Raw genomic sequence first — 17,795 nt, 5'->3', positions numbered from 1 at the left:
GTGATGAGCGCTGATTGGCTGAGATGCAGCTTGCCTCGGCCTCCCATTGGCCTGCGCGGACGCCCATCAAAATCTGATGTCAATGACGTTTATCATACGCTGGTTGCACTGTGTCGCCTTGGTGGAGAGTATAGTTACTTAAAACATGAAATGGAATAAAATGTCGCGGATTCTTTCACAACGAGACGTCACGCAAGCGTAATTTAATCGATGGTTCTTGAGTGAGAAGTATTCCGTCCCGGCAGCCGTGTCTTGTGTGGGCTTTTAATCGGCAATATTTCAGGGTAAGTGGAGTGATACATTTCCTTCCTGCGTCTTCCCCCTTCCTTTGCCCCCGAGTGCCGCCGCTTGCTTTGCTTATTTAAATCTCGAATGCATAGCGACGCATATCGCATATCTTAATGCGCTTGTTTAATCAAACTTAAGTTTCCGTGATGTGAATTAAAGTAGTGCGTGTCTATCGAGTTGCAACGGAAGGTAATGGCTGTCGGCCGCAGCTCGTTCCGGAGGGATTGTCTAATGGCCTCGATTCCTGTGCACTCTCGCTTCAACGTCATTTTATTTGACTTGCGTTTTATTTCCCACGGTTTAGATTAGCTAAAATGTCCCCAAATTACACTAGTGGTACCGCTCGTGCGTCAGTGGGCCTGTCTGTCTCCGATCTATCAAAGGACACCACGACGTCGTCCCCATAAAAACCCTATGTGGACCGTCATAAACATATCCACACTATAAAATTGGGGGAAAAAAAGCAACTTTTTTTTTTTTTAACCTGTGAGATCATTAAAAGAGCATTTTTAATCAAAGCCCATCTCGTTGCGTTTCTGTCCTTGAGGCTTCACTGGAGGCGGAGAATCTTAATATTTACCTAGATTGAGTTTGACTTGATGAGATTCTGTTTTAATGTCATTCCGATTATGCAGCCATCCATTGTTTTATCACGTTTAGTGAGACAATTGCACATAACAAACTTTGGGAGAGAGTCCAGGTTGCTAGTTTCAGGTTTAACAACCATTACCAAAATCCCTACTGGCCATTATGTTGAAGGTTACGCAAAGAGGTATTGCAACAAATAAACACCAAGTGGAAATAATTGTGTGTGTGTTTTGCTCTGCCACGTTTCATTGGCTAGTGTGTAGTCCACTTAAAGGTCAGTGGCACTAATGAGCGCACTCCACAACAGAAAGATGAAGACCCTCGGTGTGATTGCGTCCCCCCCACTCCCCTTCATCAGGCTCACTTGAGCATCACTTGGCTGATTTAACCAATTTGATCTCGCTGTAATAAACCAAATGACTGCCCCCACTCATCCCTTTTGAAATAACAAGTTGGCCATTGTGCTCCGTTTGTCTTTTTTTTTTTTTTCCTTCCGGGTATCCAACGAGATGAATTTCAGTTCGGACAAATTTCATTAAAGAACCGAATTGACCTTGTTCTCGCCGAGTCCAATCAGTACGCCGGGCCGCTTCTAATTGAGTGAGCCGTCAGTGCCTTGAGGGGAAGTTGGCGTGCGTTGCATGAAAGTGTCAATTGCACTCATTAGCGAGGGTGCTCAGAAGCCTCACAGGGCCTTAGTCATTCCAATCAAAGATGATGTTTTATTCCATATTGCAAGAAGAAAGATGTCATTGTGTGCCCTCACATTGACACATCTACCTAAAACCCCCTTGGGAATGATGTCAGATAAGAACAGCTATGTTCTGATAATCACTCAGCATCCAGCGCATCATCTTGCATCACCACGAAGGAGAATTAACACGTTTGTCAGCGGGTTTAGTGTTTGAAAGCGAAAAATAACTTAATGATTTTTTTTTGTCCCTGCAGGTGAGGAGCGACACACTCCTCCATTATCAGCTATTTCACCGAAGCGGTTTTCCTCCACCCATCGCTTCACCTTCAACCTAGCCAGAGAAATGTGCCAGCATCGCCGCTGCTGTTGTCCTCCGCCGCCCTCACGCATCTGATTTATTTTTTTTATTCAGCGCAGTAAAAAAAAAAAAGCTCTCAGGACTGCACAAGAGCGAAAGAGACATCTTCTTTACTTGAATTGACCGCCTCTAAGCATCATGGGAAGGAAAAAGATTCAGATCCAGCGGATCACCGATGAAAGAAACAAGCAGGTAAGTGAGGACTGTTTTTGAGCTCCAGGTTGTAACTAAACGCTGAGTGAACTTTTAAAGCATGGCCGAGTTAGATTGAGGGCTGCGGAGGTTTCTAGTTTCATGCCAGTTACTGGCAGCTGAATGCTCGGCATGTTTGACACCCGTGCACTTGCGCGAGCAGCTGTCGTGGTGAAGTTGAAACGAAATACGCCGGGCCCGAGACTTTGCACGCAAAGAAATAACAGCAGTTTCAATGACACATTTAAAAGGTCAAGGGTGTTTTTCCAATTTGGTGAAAATGTTGATCAACAATCATATGGCGCTGCACCTAGGTGACATTCACCAAACGCAAATTCGGCTTGATGAAGAAGGCGTACGAGCTGAGCGTGCTGTGCGACTGCGAGATCGCCCTGATCATCTTCAATCACGCCAACAAGCTCTTCCAGTACGCCAGCACCGACATGGACAAGGTTCTGCTCAAGTACACCGAGTACAACGAGCCCCACGAGAGCCGCACCAACGCCGACATCATCGAGGTGACGTCGAACTGCACCTTTTTACAGCATCGGATCTTGCTGACATTTTTTTCATTTGTAGACTTTGCGAAAGAAAGGCTTCAATGGTTGCGACAGTCCGGAACCTGACGGCGAAGACTCCATCGATCAGAGTCCCTTAAATGACGACAAATTTCGGAAGACCACAGAAGACCTGGATGTTCTCTTCAAGCGTTACGGCGTGAGTGTGAAATCAATGCGGTCTTCTGGTTCCAAAGCGCTGCGCGTCACTCACCCACGCACGCGCGTCAATTGAACCGTAGCAGCAGTCGACGGCTCCGCCGCAGACCTTCACCATGCCCGTCACCGTGCAGGCGTCCAATCCCAGCCCGCTGCAGTTCAGCAACCCTGGCAACGCGCTGGTAACTACCTCCTACGTGACGGCGTCGTCGCTCGCCGACACCCACCTCCTGTCGCCACAGCAACCGGCTCCTCCGAGGAACACAGTCTCCCCCGGGTTGCCGCAGCGACCGGCCAGCGCAGGTGAGCGCTTCCGCCGAGGTCGGCGAGTTATTTTCCTTTACCAACTTCTTTTTCGTGTGCTCAACGGGAATCGACTCTCCTTTGAATCCAACAGGTGCGCTCCTGGGTGGTGACCTGAATAATTCGAACGGAGGCTGTCCGAGTCCAGTCCGTAAGTGCTTCATTTGTGTTTTTGCTCATGACTTGTCGTATTAACCCAGCTCTTTGCGCAGCTAACGGCTACACCAGCGCCAGGGCCTCGCCGGGCCTCCTGGCCGTGTCCAACGGGAACAGCCTGGGAAAGGTAGCCCCGGCCAAGTCGCCCCCGCCGCCGCCCGCCAGCCCCCAGATGGTCAGCGGGCGCAAACCGGACCTCCGCGTCATCACCTCGCAGGGCGGGAAGAGCCTCATGCAGATGGTGAGCCGCTCATCTTTTGTTTTGTTGGTCGTCGTCGCGTGTTTGTCAGTTTGCAACGGCGGCAGACGGCCGCATTCTTGCAGGTGTTTCCGCTGAGCATATTTTGTGGTTCACACACACACACACACACACACACACACACACACACACACACACACACACACACACACATAGACCAGATGCTGTATTTCCCGCCGGCCTGTCGCGTGTTCGTCAATGCAGCAACACCTTCTCCTGCTTTTAAGCTCTGGGACTTCTTACAAACATGTACCCCTCTCTGTTGCCACCCTTTGCAGACAGAGGATGAGCTGGAGTTGGTAAATGAGGTGAATGTCCGCCTCTTAGCATGGTCGGGATGGAAAAAGAAAACACATTGGTTTTGTTGTCGTTTTTGTTTGCTTGTTTTTTTGTTTTGTTTTTTGCTTCCGTGGCATTTCTCAGGATGATCCTTCTCAGTGTGTGACTGCATGCGGTTCAGGCCTCATGACTGTGTTGTTCTCTGGTCCTAGCATCATAAACGTCATCATCCAGGATAGTTTACCAAAAGGAAATGAGTACAGTCAACCCTCACTCAGTAGGGGGCAAGATGAATATAAAAAAAAATTAGTTAAACCATCGACCGAGAAATGGTCATCTTCAAACGGGTGAGGCTTTACTGTACTCTTTACACCAAAAGAGGGAAGCGCCGCATGGCATGATTCTCGTTCACCCATCTTCACCTTTTTCAGCCACAGCGCATCGTTTCCTGCCATTACATTAAAGGCGGTAATTGTAGATTTCAATTGCTATGAGTAGGTGCTGCTGTTTTGGTTAGCAATTCATTTAATAGGACCTCAGCGGTTGACTTTGTCTACCGCTTGCCTTTAATGTAATCGTGTTGGGTCTCACTGCGAGCCTTTCCAAATGTGCAACAACTCTTTCTCCCCTCTGACAGAACGCCCAGCGGCTGGCGGTCGGCGCCCAGGTGGCCCAGACCCTCACCACGCCCGTGGTGTCGGTGGCCACGCCCAGCCTCCTGGCGCAGGGCCTCCCCTTCTCCGCCATGCCCACGGCATACAACACAGGTCAGTTGAAAATCCAAATGACTGCTGATACATTATCTTCAATTTAAAATCCCCATTTTTCTTTTTTAACGCAGAGTACCAGCTGACAAGCGCAGACATTACGGCGCTTCACGCCCTGGCGTCTCCCGGCGGCTTGCTGCCAACCAGCATGGCGACGTGGCAGCAGCAGCAGCAGCCCGTCGTCTCGCAGCAACCGCAGCAGCAAACGCAACAGCAGCAAATCAATCTGGCGTCGCTCAGCAACTTGGTGTAAGTCCTCTTGGCTATTCCTTCTGATCCACTCGCATGCTCTTCATACGACACATTTCATCTTTCCTCTCCAGCATTTCACCGTTTCACTCTCTACATAATCGAAACATTTTTGGGTTATTGACGGCGACGCAAAGAGACAAATCGACCCACCCTGGCTCCTTAAGTGGTTGGGCTCGGAGACGTTAGTTTGAACGGCAGGTCCTTGAAGTGTACTCTGTGCTCTTGTCGCCATGCAGCATGTGGGGCGTGGACAAACAAAGCAGCGAGCTGTCTAGCCAGGTGTCCAGTCTGGCTGCCAATCTGAGGTGAACGGCCACCGTTAAACCTGTCTGTGTGTCTGCGAGAATGTGTGCGTCCAGTGTCGCCACCTTGTGGCTGTAAGGAAGACACCTCATTTTGCCAAAGTAGCAGTGACGACGGACTCGATAGAGAATCTCACTCACATACACAATTTGTCATCACTGTGGGTGTTGCGTTAGTCCCTGTCAGGTTGTTAAGTCTTTTTTGTCATTTCGCCGCTGCACGTTTTTGCTTCAACGACCGACTTAGCGAAGCAGGAAGGAAGTCGATGTGTCATTGGGAGTTTTCGAGTGTTGAGTCCCCTCCCCTCAGTTAGCGCAGAAGACTTTGTGTTGTTTCAGATGACATCATTGTGGTTTGTTGATGATAACGCTCAATTATGTCAGCATTTTTGGGGGGGACGCTCCAACCTTTTGTTTTCTTCCCCACAGTCTGGGCTCTCCGTCCAACCTGCTCTTGGGTAGAGATGAGTGGTTGGGCCGGTACTGTATCCCACTTCCTTCTCCTCCCCCCCCCGCTTTGTCTTCATGTACGCTTTTTTTGGCTGAAAATCCCCGCACCCCCGCCGTTCGCATGTGTGTCTGTGTTGCGCAGTCACGACCCGTCTACACGCTGCCTTCCAGGGCTGTCGTGTTGATTGTTCTGGAAGTGAATTGCCAATATCACACATCACTCATTTGTCACCCGACGCTCCCAGAACAAAACGTTATGACAAACTAACCATAACATTTTGAGTTCAACAATCATGAATCAGATTTGCCATTTCAAGTCGGATTCCATTTCCTGTGAGTATCCAAAGATTAGAGGTACACGAGGGTCCCTGGTTTATAAGACAGCTAGTCAGAACTGTCTGTTACTTGTATGAGAACTCAGTGAACCAACCGGGTTTTATCGCCAAGTTTGATTTGATACCGATTCCACCGTGAGCACTAAACGCATGTAAACGATTGTCTCTTAGCTTAGCATGCTAGCGTTAGCGTCTATGTTTTGTTGTGGTGCTCTGGAACTGTCGCGTTTTCACTTCTGGAATTTTCTCGTTTGTGTGTCAAGCCACAGGGCCCCTGAATGCATCACAGGCTTGTTGAAAATGGCTTCTTGGTGTGTTTTTTTTTTGCGCCGTGCCTTCAAAATATGAAGTCATCCCATTTGCTTGTTTAATTTGGTGGTGGTGCTCTTGCGCTCAGGCCGGTGGCGCACATACCTCAAGGCGCCATGTTGACGGTCAACACCAGCAGCGGCGTCAGCATCAAGTCGGAGCCGGTGTCGCCGGGTCGGGACCGCAGCACCCCTTGCCCTCCGCCGGCACCACCGCCGCCGCCAGTCCCGCCGCCTCCGTCCGCTGGAGCCACCCTGTCGGCACCACCTCAGTACCCGGGCTCACTGCTGTGCTTGGAGCCGCCCACGGGACGTTCTCCCGCAGACAGCGTGAGCAGCAACGCCAGCTCCTTCGAAGGCAGCGACCGCGAGGACACGGGCGGCGGTGGCGGCGGCGCCAACAACAACGCCGCCGACATGGCCGCCACGGGGAGTGTCGGGCCGGGCCGCTCTGACTTCAGCCCCTCGCCGGAGCCAGAAGGTGGCAACATCAAGCGAATGAGACTGGACACCTGGGTCACATAAGCGGCGAGGGAGAGCACGCAGGGAGGTTTGGACGACACTGCAACACATCACGTCACGCCACGTCACGTCGTACACGCCACATGTGAGGACGTTGCATTCAAATGCCTCAGCGCGCGCTTTGAGCCTCGACACCATCGCGTCTGTGTACGTTTCGGAAGTTGAACAGAGGCAAGTGGACTCTTGAAGACACTTGGCCTTCCATCTGAAAAGCTTCTTCACTTCGGAATCGTTGGTCCGGCTGGCAAAACATCTTAGTAGTGGACACTCAAATCAACAAGTAGGACTCCGAGAGTGAGCAAGTGGACAGAAATTGTCATTTTTCAAGTCATCTAATTGGTGCTTATTCCATCATTTGGATAAATATGACATCAAAAACAAAATAGCTCATCATATTATATGGCGAGCTATTTAGGTCAGAGTCAGAGTCAGCTTTATTGTCAAGTCCACACCTAAGATTTCAAAGTGAAGAAGCCTTTTGGGTTAAAAAACCTCTTCAACTGACGAGTCCAGTCGGGTCCCTTCAACTTTGAGAGATGTTCCTCACCTCCATTTTATTCAGTCCACATTCAGCGGACATCACTCCCTGCGGACTCCCTTTGCAACATTTCCCTTTCTTCAGCAAGTCCCTCCCACGCTGCACTTTTTTCTTCTTTTTTGGAAGCGCTTCGGGCCGACGTAGTCCTCGGAATGCCAAAACGAAACGCTGCGCACACATAACCCGACGCCCTTGTGGCTCTTTACGACTTGGGTGTTGTGCAAGACACGCTGTTGTGTTCTTTCTCCGTCAGTGGTTCTGAAGATCCGTCACTTTGTAGACAAACCCTCTACTAAACTTTGATGTCCAAATTTTTCGCACGAGCTAGCCCTCCCATCTTCTTTTCCCGTGGTTCCCCCCCAAAGTGAACGGACAATTTCTATATTTCTAACGCTTCCGTTAGCTTTTTGGCCTCAAGCGCGTGTATGTACATATATTTGCATAGACTTTGCCAGTTAGCCCTAAAAAAAAAAAAAAAAAAAAATGCACAAAAAAAACCCTAATGTCAACTCAGTGGATCTGTCCGCTATTATTATTATTATAAACAAGCGTGACGTTGATATGTTTGGGTAGCGTACCCCCCCACTTAGCGCCTGCTCGGTCGTGTTGTTGTCATTTTTGCTACGCATCCAACACGCACATTGAAAACGCAACACACACACACACACTCGCACACAATCACTGCCCTTCACGTTAGCCTAGCTTCATATCTAAACGCACATTTAGCCCTATTTCTACGGCAAAGAGTAAAGTCAAAAAAGATTGTTTGATGTCATTTTTAAATAGCAATTTGTTTCGTCGCCATTATCTCGGTGCGTGAATGTGTGTGTGCACAAGTTATTTAGTCAAAATAGAAGAGATGATGTCTACTCCGTCGGACCTTATTCACCAATTCCCCAAATTATATCCCCACCCTAAAAAAATCACGCCTACTCGTCTGCGGTCACTTGACTGTTAAGCCCACACATGAACTGGCAGCGCTTAGCTGTGTTGTAACTCTTGATTTAAAAAAAAAAAAAAAAAAAAGGAAAAAAAAATCCAACAAAAAGCAGATGTTTCGAGCAGAGCTTTAAAATGCTAAGTAAGCTCTGTAACTGACTGTTATTGCATTACAACATTTTAAAACTCACTTTCTTTCAAAATCGATATCACGTAAGAAAAAAAAAATGGGCTTGACAAATGTGAATTTGAACCCCAGGACAGCCACGGTGTTGTTTTTTGATTGGACAATCAAAGTCGGCATGATGAGCAGGACTTGTTTTCAGAGTTAACAAAAAAAAATAATAATTTAGCATGTATTGCCAAAAATGTACCTATGTCTCAGACGAAGCAGTTTTTGCCAATCATGGAAAAAAAAAAGTTCCTTTTAGAGGATAGTGACAGCACGTTACAAATATCATTTTGCGCCACTTTTTATGCATCTCAAAAATCATTCAATTCACAGATGCATCGTTTACATTGGGAAGGTTTTATCTCTTACAAAAAGATTTTTTTGTTTTCATTTTTTTTGCACAATTTAAGATACATGTTTTTCATTGGAAATTGATAGTGTTATAGTTGCCAAAATATTTTATTGAGATTTTTTTAATTGCATGATATAAAAAAAATAGAATACATTGACAAAATTATTTAATTGACAAAAAAATCCACCATTTAGTCGAGTTTGTCCAATAAAAAGCATGTATCAAAATTTTACGATATATTTTTATCACTGCACATTTTTTACAGAATTAAAACAAACTTCAAAATTTGAACAAGCATGAATTTCCTTGACAAGTGGAAACATCCAAAGTTCTTTTTCCTCCCTCTTTATTTTATGTTCAGATTAAAAAATATATATATTTATTGGATAGCAATGACATGACGAAAGAAAACTAATAAGTATTTTTCCAATCAAGACTGCATTAAATGTACCTTGTTTTAATTGGAGACGCCAAAACAAGCTCAGTTCGCTGACTGCAAAGTGACACCGCTCCGATTGCCTCAATCCTGCCCCCTTGTGGTCAATTGACAAATCTCAACGAGGGAGTGCGAAACACACCTGGGCCCCTGTTACTTATGTATGATGTTATGTTCAGGTTTCTTTGTACCGCTTCAGTGCATCGCCAAACATCTATGAAGCCTTTTACTTTGTGAAGCTTGTAATTTTCAAAACATCAAACTGTCATCGTTTTCACCGACATCCAAACTGGTTTCCTTTTGATTCAAAGCAACTTGCACGATCGGACAATGCGGTATTAGCAAATGCAATAAAAGGAACGTACCAGTTAAATGCTGCAGTTTTCATCCAGATATAGAATATATTTATAAAGAAAAAAAAAAAAATTGGTGGAAATTCAAACATGGTTAGACGCATGGGACGCAGGTAACCGTAATGTCACAAGCAGTCAGAATGATGTAGCAAATAAAATACGAAAGATGAAATTTATAGCTAATATATTGTGTTGAGCTAGTCTGCAATGGGTTTCGATGTAAAGATGTTTTGCCGTTTTGTTTTTCTTGAACGATATACAGTTTGTGTATATTTTCATATACAAAAGTATGCACTGATGTTATTGAAATTCTATACCGCTTTTACAGAAAAGTGTTTGTTGTACCAAAGTATCCAAGTCCCTTGAAACCTTCTCCTTTTTGCGTATGTTTTACTGTATTTTATATATTAAATGACAAACGGAGTGAAGTTCACCCTTGTGCTTCGTCTGTCTCTGCACGCGTTAAATCAGCTGCTTAGAAATAAGTGAGCAACAAAAAAAATATCTGCAATACTTCAACCTCATAAAAAGATTTATTTACAGTTGCTGTTAAGATGTACAGTGTCGTTGAGTAATTTGCAAGAAATCGATATTCAATCCAGTCTAATGCGAGTTTGGGGTGGCATATATTAACATTATGCTTTTGTTAGTACTCAGCCCCACCAACGCTGCTGGGGCGGAGAGGCCGTGATAGGCGGCCCCACGTCAAAAACAGCATCTGTCCCCGTCGAGGAGCAGACAAAGTAGAGGTTGGCGGCCAGCATGACCAACATAGGGAAAAAGGACAGACCAAAACCAAGGCCTCGGGCGCTGCTGCCCAGCGACAAGCACAGCCAGTAGATCAACCTGGGGCGGGGGGGGGGGGGGGGGGGGGGGGGAATAGCCATTATGCAATCAAGTTTTCATACAAAACTGTGGTGGGGTTGTAGTACCTTCCAAAAACAAAGATGATGGTGAGCAGCGGCACTATTTTGACAAGATTGTGGCTAAGGTAGGACGCCAAGATAGCCAGCTGGAGGAAGTAGAAGAGGAAGAGTCCCACCGATTGGCTGACGTAATGTCTGTGCACTGACACTTTCCTGTTTGGCGCTTTGTTCTGGAAGGAAGGGGTCACCTCGCCATAGCGAACCCTGGCCACGCCGTGCACCAGCACGCCTACAAACGCACAACACAGTGAGTTCAACTTTTATGTTTTACACAAAAAAAAAAAACACAATGAACTTGATCCTCCCCCAGGTTGACCCCTAAGAGGAAAAGTTACCAAGCAATATGGGCACTGAGGCGAAGATGGCGCATCGCAGTGTGTACACCACCCTGTGGGGGGCGCTGCCCATCAGTGGGGATTCAAAGGGCAGGAGTGCGTACCCACCCCATACCAAGAAAGGAAACACCAGCGCCGCTGATGCCGTCCACAAGGCCAGCTTCAGCTTCTCGCTGCACAAGGCTAAACACAACACGGGTCAGCAATGGAGGAAACGCTGCGCTACTAAATTTGAGGTCTACTCACTGTCTGGCTGTTCATCCCAGATATAAATTGGCGCCATTTGCGACTCCCTCGGGTTCTCCTTATCATGATCATCTATGGCCACGTCCAGTTTGCCCTCTTGGGGGACAACCTCACTGGACTGGCGGCGCACTATTTTCACCTGAGGAGTGAAACCCGTGGTACCTTTCTCCGAGACCCAATTGGACGTTTCTTCTTCCTCGTGTTCATCATCGGCCAGCGATCCATCTCCTTTGCTGTCTCTCGGCGACGGAACCAGATCATCTCGCCACTTGTCACCCTCGGGCATGCTCTCGCGCCACTTGGATTTGCTCAGCACCTCATCTTTTTCCTCGGTGTCGGACATGCAAACCCCCGACGAGACGCAGTCTGTGTCCTCGCTCTTCTTGTCCCTGTCCTCGCTCTTGTCCCTGTCGCCAGGCCATGGCAAGGTGACATCGCTGGCTCCTGGAACCACCTCTTCCTCTATTTTTACTTTTTCTTCATCATCTTCTTTCAAATCTTCTTCTGCAATCCTGTTACCTCCCATCAACTGGCTTGGTCCAATCGGGCCGACTGGCAGAAGCAGAAGTTCCTCGTCGGACAATGGGCCAGACATGTTTAGTCCTCTTCAAAGAGTCGAGGTAAAATTGCAAAATTGTCTATGAATGCAAAGTTGTAAGGCCGTCAAAAACACGTCCTCCACGTTCACAGTAGCATCATTTTAATTTCCCCTGTGAGGAGTTAACATTTCAAAATGATTAAGAAGCACTTCAACATCTTTGAAACAATGTAAAAGGGGGTATAAAAAGTCTTCACACCTTTATTCAAATGCAAGGATTTTCTGCTTTGTTGCTTACAAGGTCATGGCTGCATGATGAGAACATTTTAAAATAGAAAATATTTCTTAAAGGACTCATCTTTGAATCAGAAAACCTGCTATTTGAATAGGGGTGTGCAGACTTTATATAATCGCGCTTGTGACTTGGGATGTTATTGTCACGCCTAACCCTTTTTTTTAAATTTTATGTTTTGTGATTAAATATTTTAAAAAATTAAAACTTTACATTGTAACAGGAGAAAAAAAGAGACATCTTTCGAATAAAACAGCGGCGTTTAATTATTAGCAGGAAGTATTTCTTGTACGCGTACCTACTTCGTGGTGACTCTTGACCACAGTAATCGAGAAAAAAAAAATACTGACAGTAAACTTTACCAGCGTTAATAACCTTCAAACACTAGTTTGTGTTTTGACAGGAACATTTTGAAGGTCACTGTTGGGGGGCAACTGAACCAAATCAAACAATATCGACGGCTAAAAAACTATTGCGGAGGAATTTTTAACTTTGGAACTTGTTAGGCCCACTTTCGCACACTTAAAACAGTAATATATGTAAACTGCCCACTCACCTCGTTCGTCCACCCACACACGCCAAAGTGAGTCGAATTAGGTAGAGAAAAGTGCAAACTTGGTTTGTGTTTTTAATCGTTCGTCATAGGCGGAAGTGATAAAAAGTTAGCATGACAGGTGTGGTAGGCGTACGCAGTACCTGCGTGGTGACGTCATCGCCCAAAGATTTAATTCTCTCGTTTGTTGTCTGGAACAAGTAAGTCCAATAGGTTTGCTTTTCAGGTTTTATTCCTGCAACAAAATTAGAATATAGCACGAGATACATATGGAAAATTGTGTCTGCTTTGGGATTCCCGGAAGTTATCACTTGCAGCATTTTTCATATTGATCAGGAGATGTCGACAGAGGCACCAGAAGTTTCGACCTCACCAAGATGGCCGCGGTGGTCGAGCCGGTTCGTCACTTCCGGTTTGGGACCGAACGCAAGGGGGAATATCAAGGCCTCGCTTCCGGTTGTTCCTCCTTTTCGGCAGCGGCTATTTCCTCGCCAACATGCCAGTGAGTATCCGCACCACCTTATCTAACGATATTTCTCCTCGTTTAATAGCGCTTTTAACGTCCGTTCGCGACCCTACGTTTAGCTGAGACTTTTTCGATTTCGCTCCTGCGTTCCTCAGCCATTCTTGCTGACTTGTAGACGCACTTTGTCCGAAATCAAACTGCAATTTTTGTCGAGTGCATTGAGGCTCAAGATGGCGGCGCGCACACGGCAAACATGGAGACAGTCGTGCCGAGCCTTGTTCTTCAAAGACTCCCTCTGTGCTTCTCTATGTGAAATAAATAGCCAATTTTGAGGGGAGTACGCTTTTAAAGATAATTTATTAGGTATGCAATGTCCCTAAAAAAAATAATAATAACGGGCAGGTTACCTAACCTGTCATGTTGGCCAACTTGTAAAACAAATTCGGAACAACCGGTTTGGTTAAATTATAACCCTGTGGTATCGCTACTATAACATGTCCCGCCTTTAACACCACAATTGACAATTATTTATTGTCGCCCTACTAGCTCGCGAAAGACTTGTTGCACCCATCTCCAGAGGAGACAAGGAGGAGGCACAAGAAGAAGCGCCTTGTTCAAAGTCCCAACTCTTATTTCATGGATGTCAAATGTCCAGGTAAGGTGCTGCAATGTTGCCAAATGACTTTAGGGCAAAATTCAGTCTAAGAATTTTACTTTGTGTGCGCAGGATGCTACAAGATCACAACAGTGTTCAGCCACGCGCAGACTGTCGTGCTGTGCGTCGGCTGCTCGACGGTCTTGTGTCAGCCCACAGGCGGAAAAGCACGTCTAACAGAGGGTCAGTATCACCCAGCTAGAAAACACGTTTTGCAAACATTTGTGGCTCTACTTTAGGCAAGCCTAATGTCAAAGTAGCCCCCAAGAACACATAAGAAGCCTACAGCCCTGTTTTTAAAATGGCTCAACAATGATGTGTGGTTCTCCAGAAATGTAGTTTGAAGATTGTCACAACTGCTCTGTAAGCTGCAATAATAGTTGTTTTTCACTAGATTAGTTTACTACTTAGTTGTTTTCCCCGCACTACTAGGTGACTGGACTTCCGGTTTGGTGGTCTTCTAGTCTCATTGATGTGCCAGATAAACCTCAGTTTGCAGAAGGGTTGAGCTAAACCATTGGTTCCCCCCTTTCGAAGACTGAGAACAAGCCTTTAAGCTCTGTTTGTAGTCAAAGTACAGTTAGCTGACAGATGAGCACTGACTTTTTTTGGTCTCTTGTCTTGTGTTCCTCAGGGTGCTCGTTCAGGAGAAAGCAGCACTAAAATGTTTCTGGAACTGAAGTGGTGACAAAGGGACGGAGCGCGGGAGAAAGACGCCACCATGGCATGAGATGTAACCGCCGCCCTCAGTTTCTTGTTTCTCAATAAAATGTTTTGGCTAAATGATCAAGTTGGATTCTTTGAGGCAAGTGCATTATTCTAAATGACTTCTGGGATTCTGAAGAAACACCTGCTTCATAAAACTAAAGTTAAGTAAAAATAGTCACCTTGCTGTTCATCGTTGAGCTCAGTAATAAATTATGATTTGGCGAAAAAGCAGTGTACCATGTCCAACTTGAATTTTGTGGCGCAGTTAAGGGCTGCAAATTAATAGGCATGTGCAAATGTCAAATTTGGTCAATGGTCTTTTGACACCACGTCGTGTTTTAAATGTACAATAAAATGATCTTTTTTGCACCTACAACACAATTTGAGAGCAAATAAGCACATTACACGTGGATGATAACCCCCAAACTAAAAAGTCTGTTTTAAGATTGTTTTGCACAGACCGCACACTTTTCGTACTAGACAAAAAAGGAAATAAAGCCATTGGAAAATGTGCAAGTTGTGGCTTGTTTGCACGTTGAATTGCATTTGATAGGGGAGGCACCGTTGAGAAACGTCATCATCTCGCGACGCGACAATTGGACCAATAGGCTTCCAGGTCGTGTTAGCCAATGAGACGACGCCAACTCCATTTGAACAGTGAAGCGGGCTCTCGTTGCTATTGTATGGTGAACTCAAGGGAGCGCCACCTTCAACACCGTCGAGCTCCCCAAAACACAACAGAAAACTCCAATAATTCCAAAATATACCTCTGTGGAATCGTGTAAGGTAAAATAGGTGCTTTTTCCAACACCTTGCGTGTTTGTTTGCCACTTTCATGAAGTAAAATAGTCATTCGCGTTTTCCAGGCTAGCTTAGCCGACCTAGCTAAATGAACAAACGTAAATTTCCGACGACTTGCCGCTAAACGGTTACATTTAACAACTTAAGTTAATAAGTAAAAAAATTGCTTCCTGAAGCTGTCCTTGACTCTATTTTATTCCCTCTCCACCAGGCTGTCAACATGTCGCACAAACAGATATACTACTCTGATAAATATGACGATGAGAAATATGAATACAGGTATGTGCATGGCTAAAGTACGTCAACATATATTTGCAGTGTTCAAAACAATAATGTTGGCAAAATCCAATTGCTAGAAACTTTGCAGGCGTTGTGATTTTTTTCTTCTTCTCTGTTTTGTGGAATTATGTAGACACGTCATGCTGCCCAAGGACATTGCAAAGCGTGTGCCAAAGACTCATTTGATGTCAGAAACCGAATGGAGGAACCTTGGCGTGCAGCAGAGCCAAGGATGGGTGCACTACATGATCCACCAACCAGGTAAGTTTGATTTATTTTATTTTGATCAAAAATGATTACATTCATAGTACACAGTACCAGCCAGCTAAGTTATACATTTTGGAATGAAAATGTCAATTTCATAGTGCCAGGTAAGTTTTTGGAATGACTGTCACATTCATAGTATGGAAACAAATGGTTCTAAGCACATGAGTGCATCTAAGTGTTTAAAATAAAATACTGTAGTCCTGTCATGGTTGTGGTCTCATTGTGCAGGTATTGCCACCATTTCGATTAAAAATGTACATTATTTTTTTAATAACTGTGGAACATTGTGTGTTGTCACTTCTGTATTCAACAAAGATGTGTTTCTGTAACACTTGAATTTTTATTGTTGGAAAAGTGTACTACAATTTCTGCACACACACACAAAAAAAGCTCAGTTTGATATTCGGTGTCGGGCAAGTTGCTTCCCAAATGCAGCATTGGAGAATACCAAGTTCACTAAAAGAACAGCAAAATTATTTGAAAACAATGATGGCCTTCAACATGACAGTAAGTTAACAATAATATTTTATTTTTATTTTTTCCCCCCCAATTTTGACATAGTATCCATATTTTCTCAAATATAAATGAATCAAAGTAATTTAACGGCAATTTAGTTGATGGTAGATTACAATCTTTTACACGTAACTAATTTAAAATAATCCACTTTTTCTTTTCCCACCCCACAGAGCCACACATCTTGCTCTTCAGGCGTCCTCTGACCAACCAAAAGTAAAGAAACAAAACTGTAGCAGTCGTGCTGTTGGATTACAAAGCTCTTGTGTGGCACTGGCCTGACTTGAAACGGTTCATGTCGTGGACTGAAAAGGGCGATCGTAAAATGACTTGAACATCATCGGCGTTATGAAATAATGGAAGAAGAGTCAAAATATCACTTCAGTTTTGCTGGGGGTAAAAATAAGACTTGTGAACTTTTGCTGTCCGTTGTCTACTAATCTTTCTGTCAAAGTTGCCTACGGTTTATTTTCTCTTTTTTTACGTACTGAGTCGAGCTCTAGGGGGAGAAAAATGCCAAAAAGTAAAGTTTGGAACCTCACTTGTTGTGTTCATCAGACAACATCACGGACATGCGGCGTGACATTGCTGCTAGGTGAAAATAAACGTTTCGCTGATTTTTGTCATGAAAGCTGCTTTAGTGGAATTGATCATCCTTGTTTGCCTTTTTTTTTTATCATCCCCTTGCGAGAGAATGGAATGCCGGAAAAGAAGGCTAATTATGAACACGAGCTCCTCGGTATCTATGAATGTTGTGCCATTTATGAAATAAATATCAAATGTTTTTAAATGCACATGCATGTGATCTTTTTATTTATAAATATCTGACTTAGTTTATAAGATAAATTAAAACAAATTATGAACATAATTTTTGGACAATATTGTGGTACTACAAAATACCACAAGATTGAGCTTTTAAAATAGACTGACATTTTTTTTTTAACATTTCTTTTTGTTATGTGAACAGTGGGGGACAATACAAAACCCCCAGTCTGCGCTTTTGTTGTACTGAACTGATTTTTTTGTGACATTGTTGGTATTCATCTTCTGAATTTGCCTCTGTTTTCCTTTTCATGCCTTCCATTTGCAAGAAAACCACCCGTTAGCTATTTACTTTAGTCTTTCAGTGCTGTGAGCAAACAAAATCCCACCCGTCCCAGATGCACTCACTTTGACTTTGCTTCAGTCGGTCTCGGCACAACAGGGGTCAACGCCACATGTCAAAGCTAATGTAGCAAAGAAAGACTTTAGGCCCGTCTGACAATTCCCAGAAAATATTGCCGAGGTAATCACGCTGGCCGGTCGGCAATTGCAGCTTCCCGCTGAGATCCAGACGTGCAATCTTAAAGGTGTGATGGGGCGTTAGGAAAAAGCTTGTGCATCTGCCGTCGCCATCTCCGAATCAGCTTCTAAAATTGCTTCCTGTTGCTGCCGTAAAGGCAAATGATAACCCGAGTCTGCGGCTGTATTTACCGAACAGCAAAGAGTGGCAAAATGAGCCAATTTATGTGACAGGTGACCTTTTACTCCAAATGGGCCTGCTAGGTTGTTAGTTCTTTCCTCCGGCGCCAAAGTCTCGCCTGCGGTAAACATCCAGTTGGCTGCATACACTTTTGCATCTTGGATTAAAGTGGAAAATGTCAACAAATGCCACTCA

The 17,795-nt window shown here is 45.0% G+C and overlaps 4 protein-coding genes and 1 non-coding gene across 18 annotated transcripts; 4 read left to right on the top strand and 1 right to left on the bottom strand.

The window, feature by feature from the left end:
• The first annotated feature begins 86 nt into the window (after positions 1-86).
• Positions 87-9,992, top strand: LOC133144100 (myocyte-specific enhancer factor 2D homolog). 11 transcript variants are annotated; one of them, XM_061266508.1, is made up of 15 exons: positions 87-284; positions 1,825-1,915; positions 1,988-2,120; positions 2,435-2,638; positions 2,700-2,837; positions 2,920-3,139; positions 3,234-3,290; positions 3,352-3,536; positions 3,833-3,862; positions 4,471-4,600; positions 4,675-4,849; positions 5,089-5,157; positions 5,584-5,634; positions 6,203-6,250; positions 6,337-9,992. In XM_061266508.1, the coding sequence occupies exons 3-15, from the start codon at positions 2,067-2,069 to the stop codon at positions 6,770-6,772; spliced, it is 1,797 nt and encodes a 598-aa protein (XP_061122492.1). In that variant the 5' UTR covers positions 87-284; positions 1,825-1,915; positions 1,988-2,066; the 3' UTR covers positions 6,773-9,992. The 11 variants fall into 11 exon arrangements, with proteins under 11 accessions (XP_061122492.1, XP_061122491.1, XP_061122497.1 ...); XM_061266507.1 differs by having other exon boundaries at positions 1,983-2,120; XM_061266513.1 differs by having other exon boundaries at positions 1,825-2,120; positions 2,971-3,139.
• Positions 9,993-10,073: 81 nt separating this feature from the next.
• tmem79a (transmembrane protein 79a) lies at positions 10,074-12,769 on the bottom strand. Of its 3 annotated transcripts, none has more exons than XM_061266519.1 (5): positions 12,453-12,769; positions 11,067-11,704; positions 10,821-11,003; positions 10,492-10,714; positions 10,074-10,405 (listed from the first exon to the last, which is right to left on the bottom strand). In XM_061266519.1, the coding sequence occupies exons 2-5, from the start codon at positions 11,659-11,661 to the stop codon at positions 10,213-10,215; spliced, it is 1,194 nt and encodes a 397-aa protein (XP_061122503.1). In that variant the 5' UTR covers positions 11,662-11,704; positions 12,453-12,769; the 3' UTR covers positions 10,074-10,212. The 3 variants fall into 3 exon arrangements, with proteins under 3 accessions (XP_061122503.1, XP_061122502.1, XP_061122504.1); XM_061266518.1 differs by having other exon boundaries at positions 11,067-11,776; positions 12,453-12,767; XM_061266520.1 differs by lacking the exon at positions 12,453-12,769 and adding an exon at positions 11,864-11,904 and having other exon boundaries at positions 11,067-11,776.
• A 31-nt stretch (positions 12,770-12,800) lies between these two features.
• On the top strand, positions 12,801-14,356 carry rps27.1 (ribosomal protein S27, isoform 1). The gene is made up of 4 exons (XM_061266521.1): positions 12,801-12,951; positions 13,462-13,570; positions 13,643-13,753; positions 14,205-14,356. Exons 1-4 carry the CDS (start codon positions 12,946-12,948, stop codon positions 14,231-14,233), a joined length of 255 nt encoding a protein of 84 aa, XP_061122505.1. The 5' UTR covers positions 12,801-12,945; the 3' UTR covers positions 14,234-14,356.
• LOC133145035 (small nucleolar RNA SNORA35) lies at positions 13,991-14,120 on the top strand. Its single transcript, XR_009710809.1, has one exon. It is a non-coding gene; the product is annotated as a small nucleolar RNA SNORA35 (small nucleolar RNA).
• Positions 14,357-14,910: 554 nt separating the features above from the next.
• On the top strand, positions 14,911-16,932 carry LOC133144103 (cyclin-dependent kinases regulatory subunit 1). 2 transcript variants are annotated; one of them, XM_061266522.1, is made up of 4 exons: positions 14,911-15,064; positions 15,291-15,358; positions 15,492-15,619; positions 16,312-16,932. In XM_061266522.1, exons 2-4 carry the CDS (start codon positions 15,300-15,302, stop codon positions 16,356-16,358), a joined length of 234 nt encoding a protein of 77 aa, XP_061122506.1. In that variant the 5' UTR covers positions 14,911-15,064; positions 15,291-15,299; the 3' UTR covers positions 16,359-16,932. The 2 variants fall into 2 exon arrangements, with proteins under 2 accessions (XP_061122506.1, XP_061122507.1); XM_061266523.1 differs by having other exon boundaries at positions 14,924-15,059.
• Positions 16,933-17,795: the final 863 nt, after the last annotated feature.

This window comes from Syngnathus typhle, linkage group LG20 (genome assembly GCF_033458585.1).
Source record: "Syngnathus typhle isolate RoL2023-S1 ecotype Sweden linkage group LG20, RoL_Styp_1.0, whole genome shotgun sequence".
Taxonomy (NCBI): domain Eukaryota; kingdom Metazoa; phylum Chordata; class Actinopteri; order Syngnathiformes; family Syngnathidae; genus Syngnathus; species Syngnathus typhle.
This window is presented reverse-complemented; position numbering and strand designations above follow the sequence as displayed.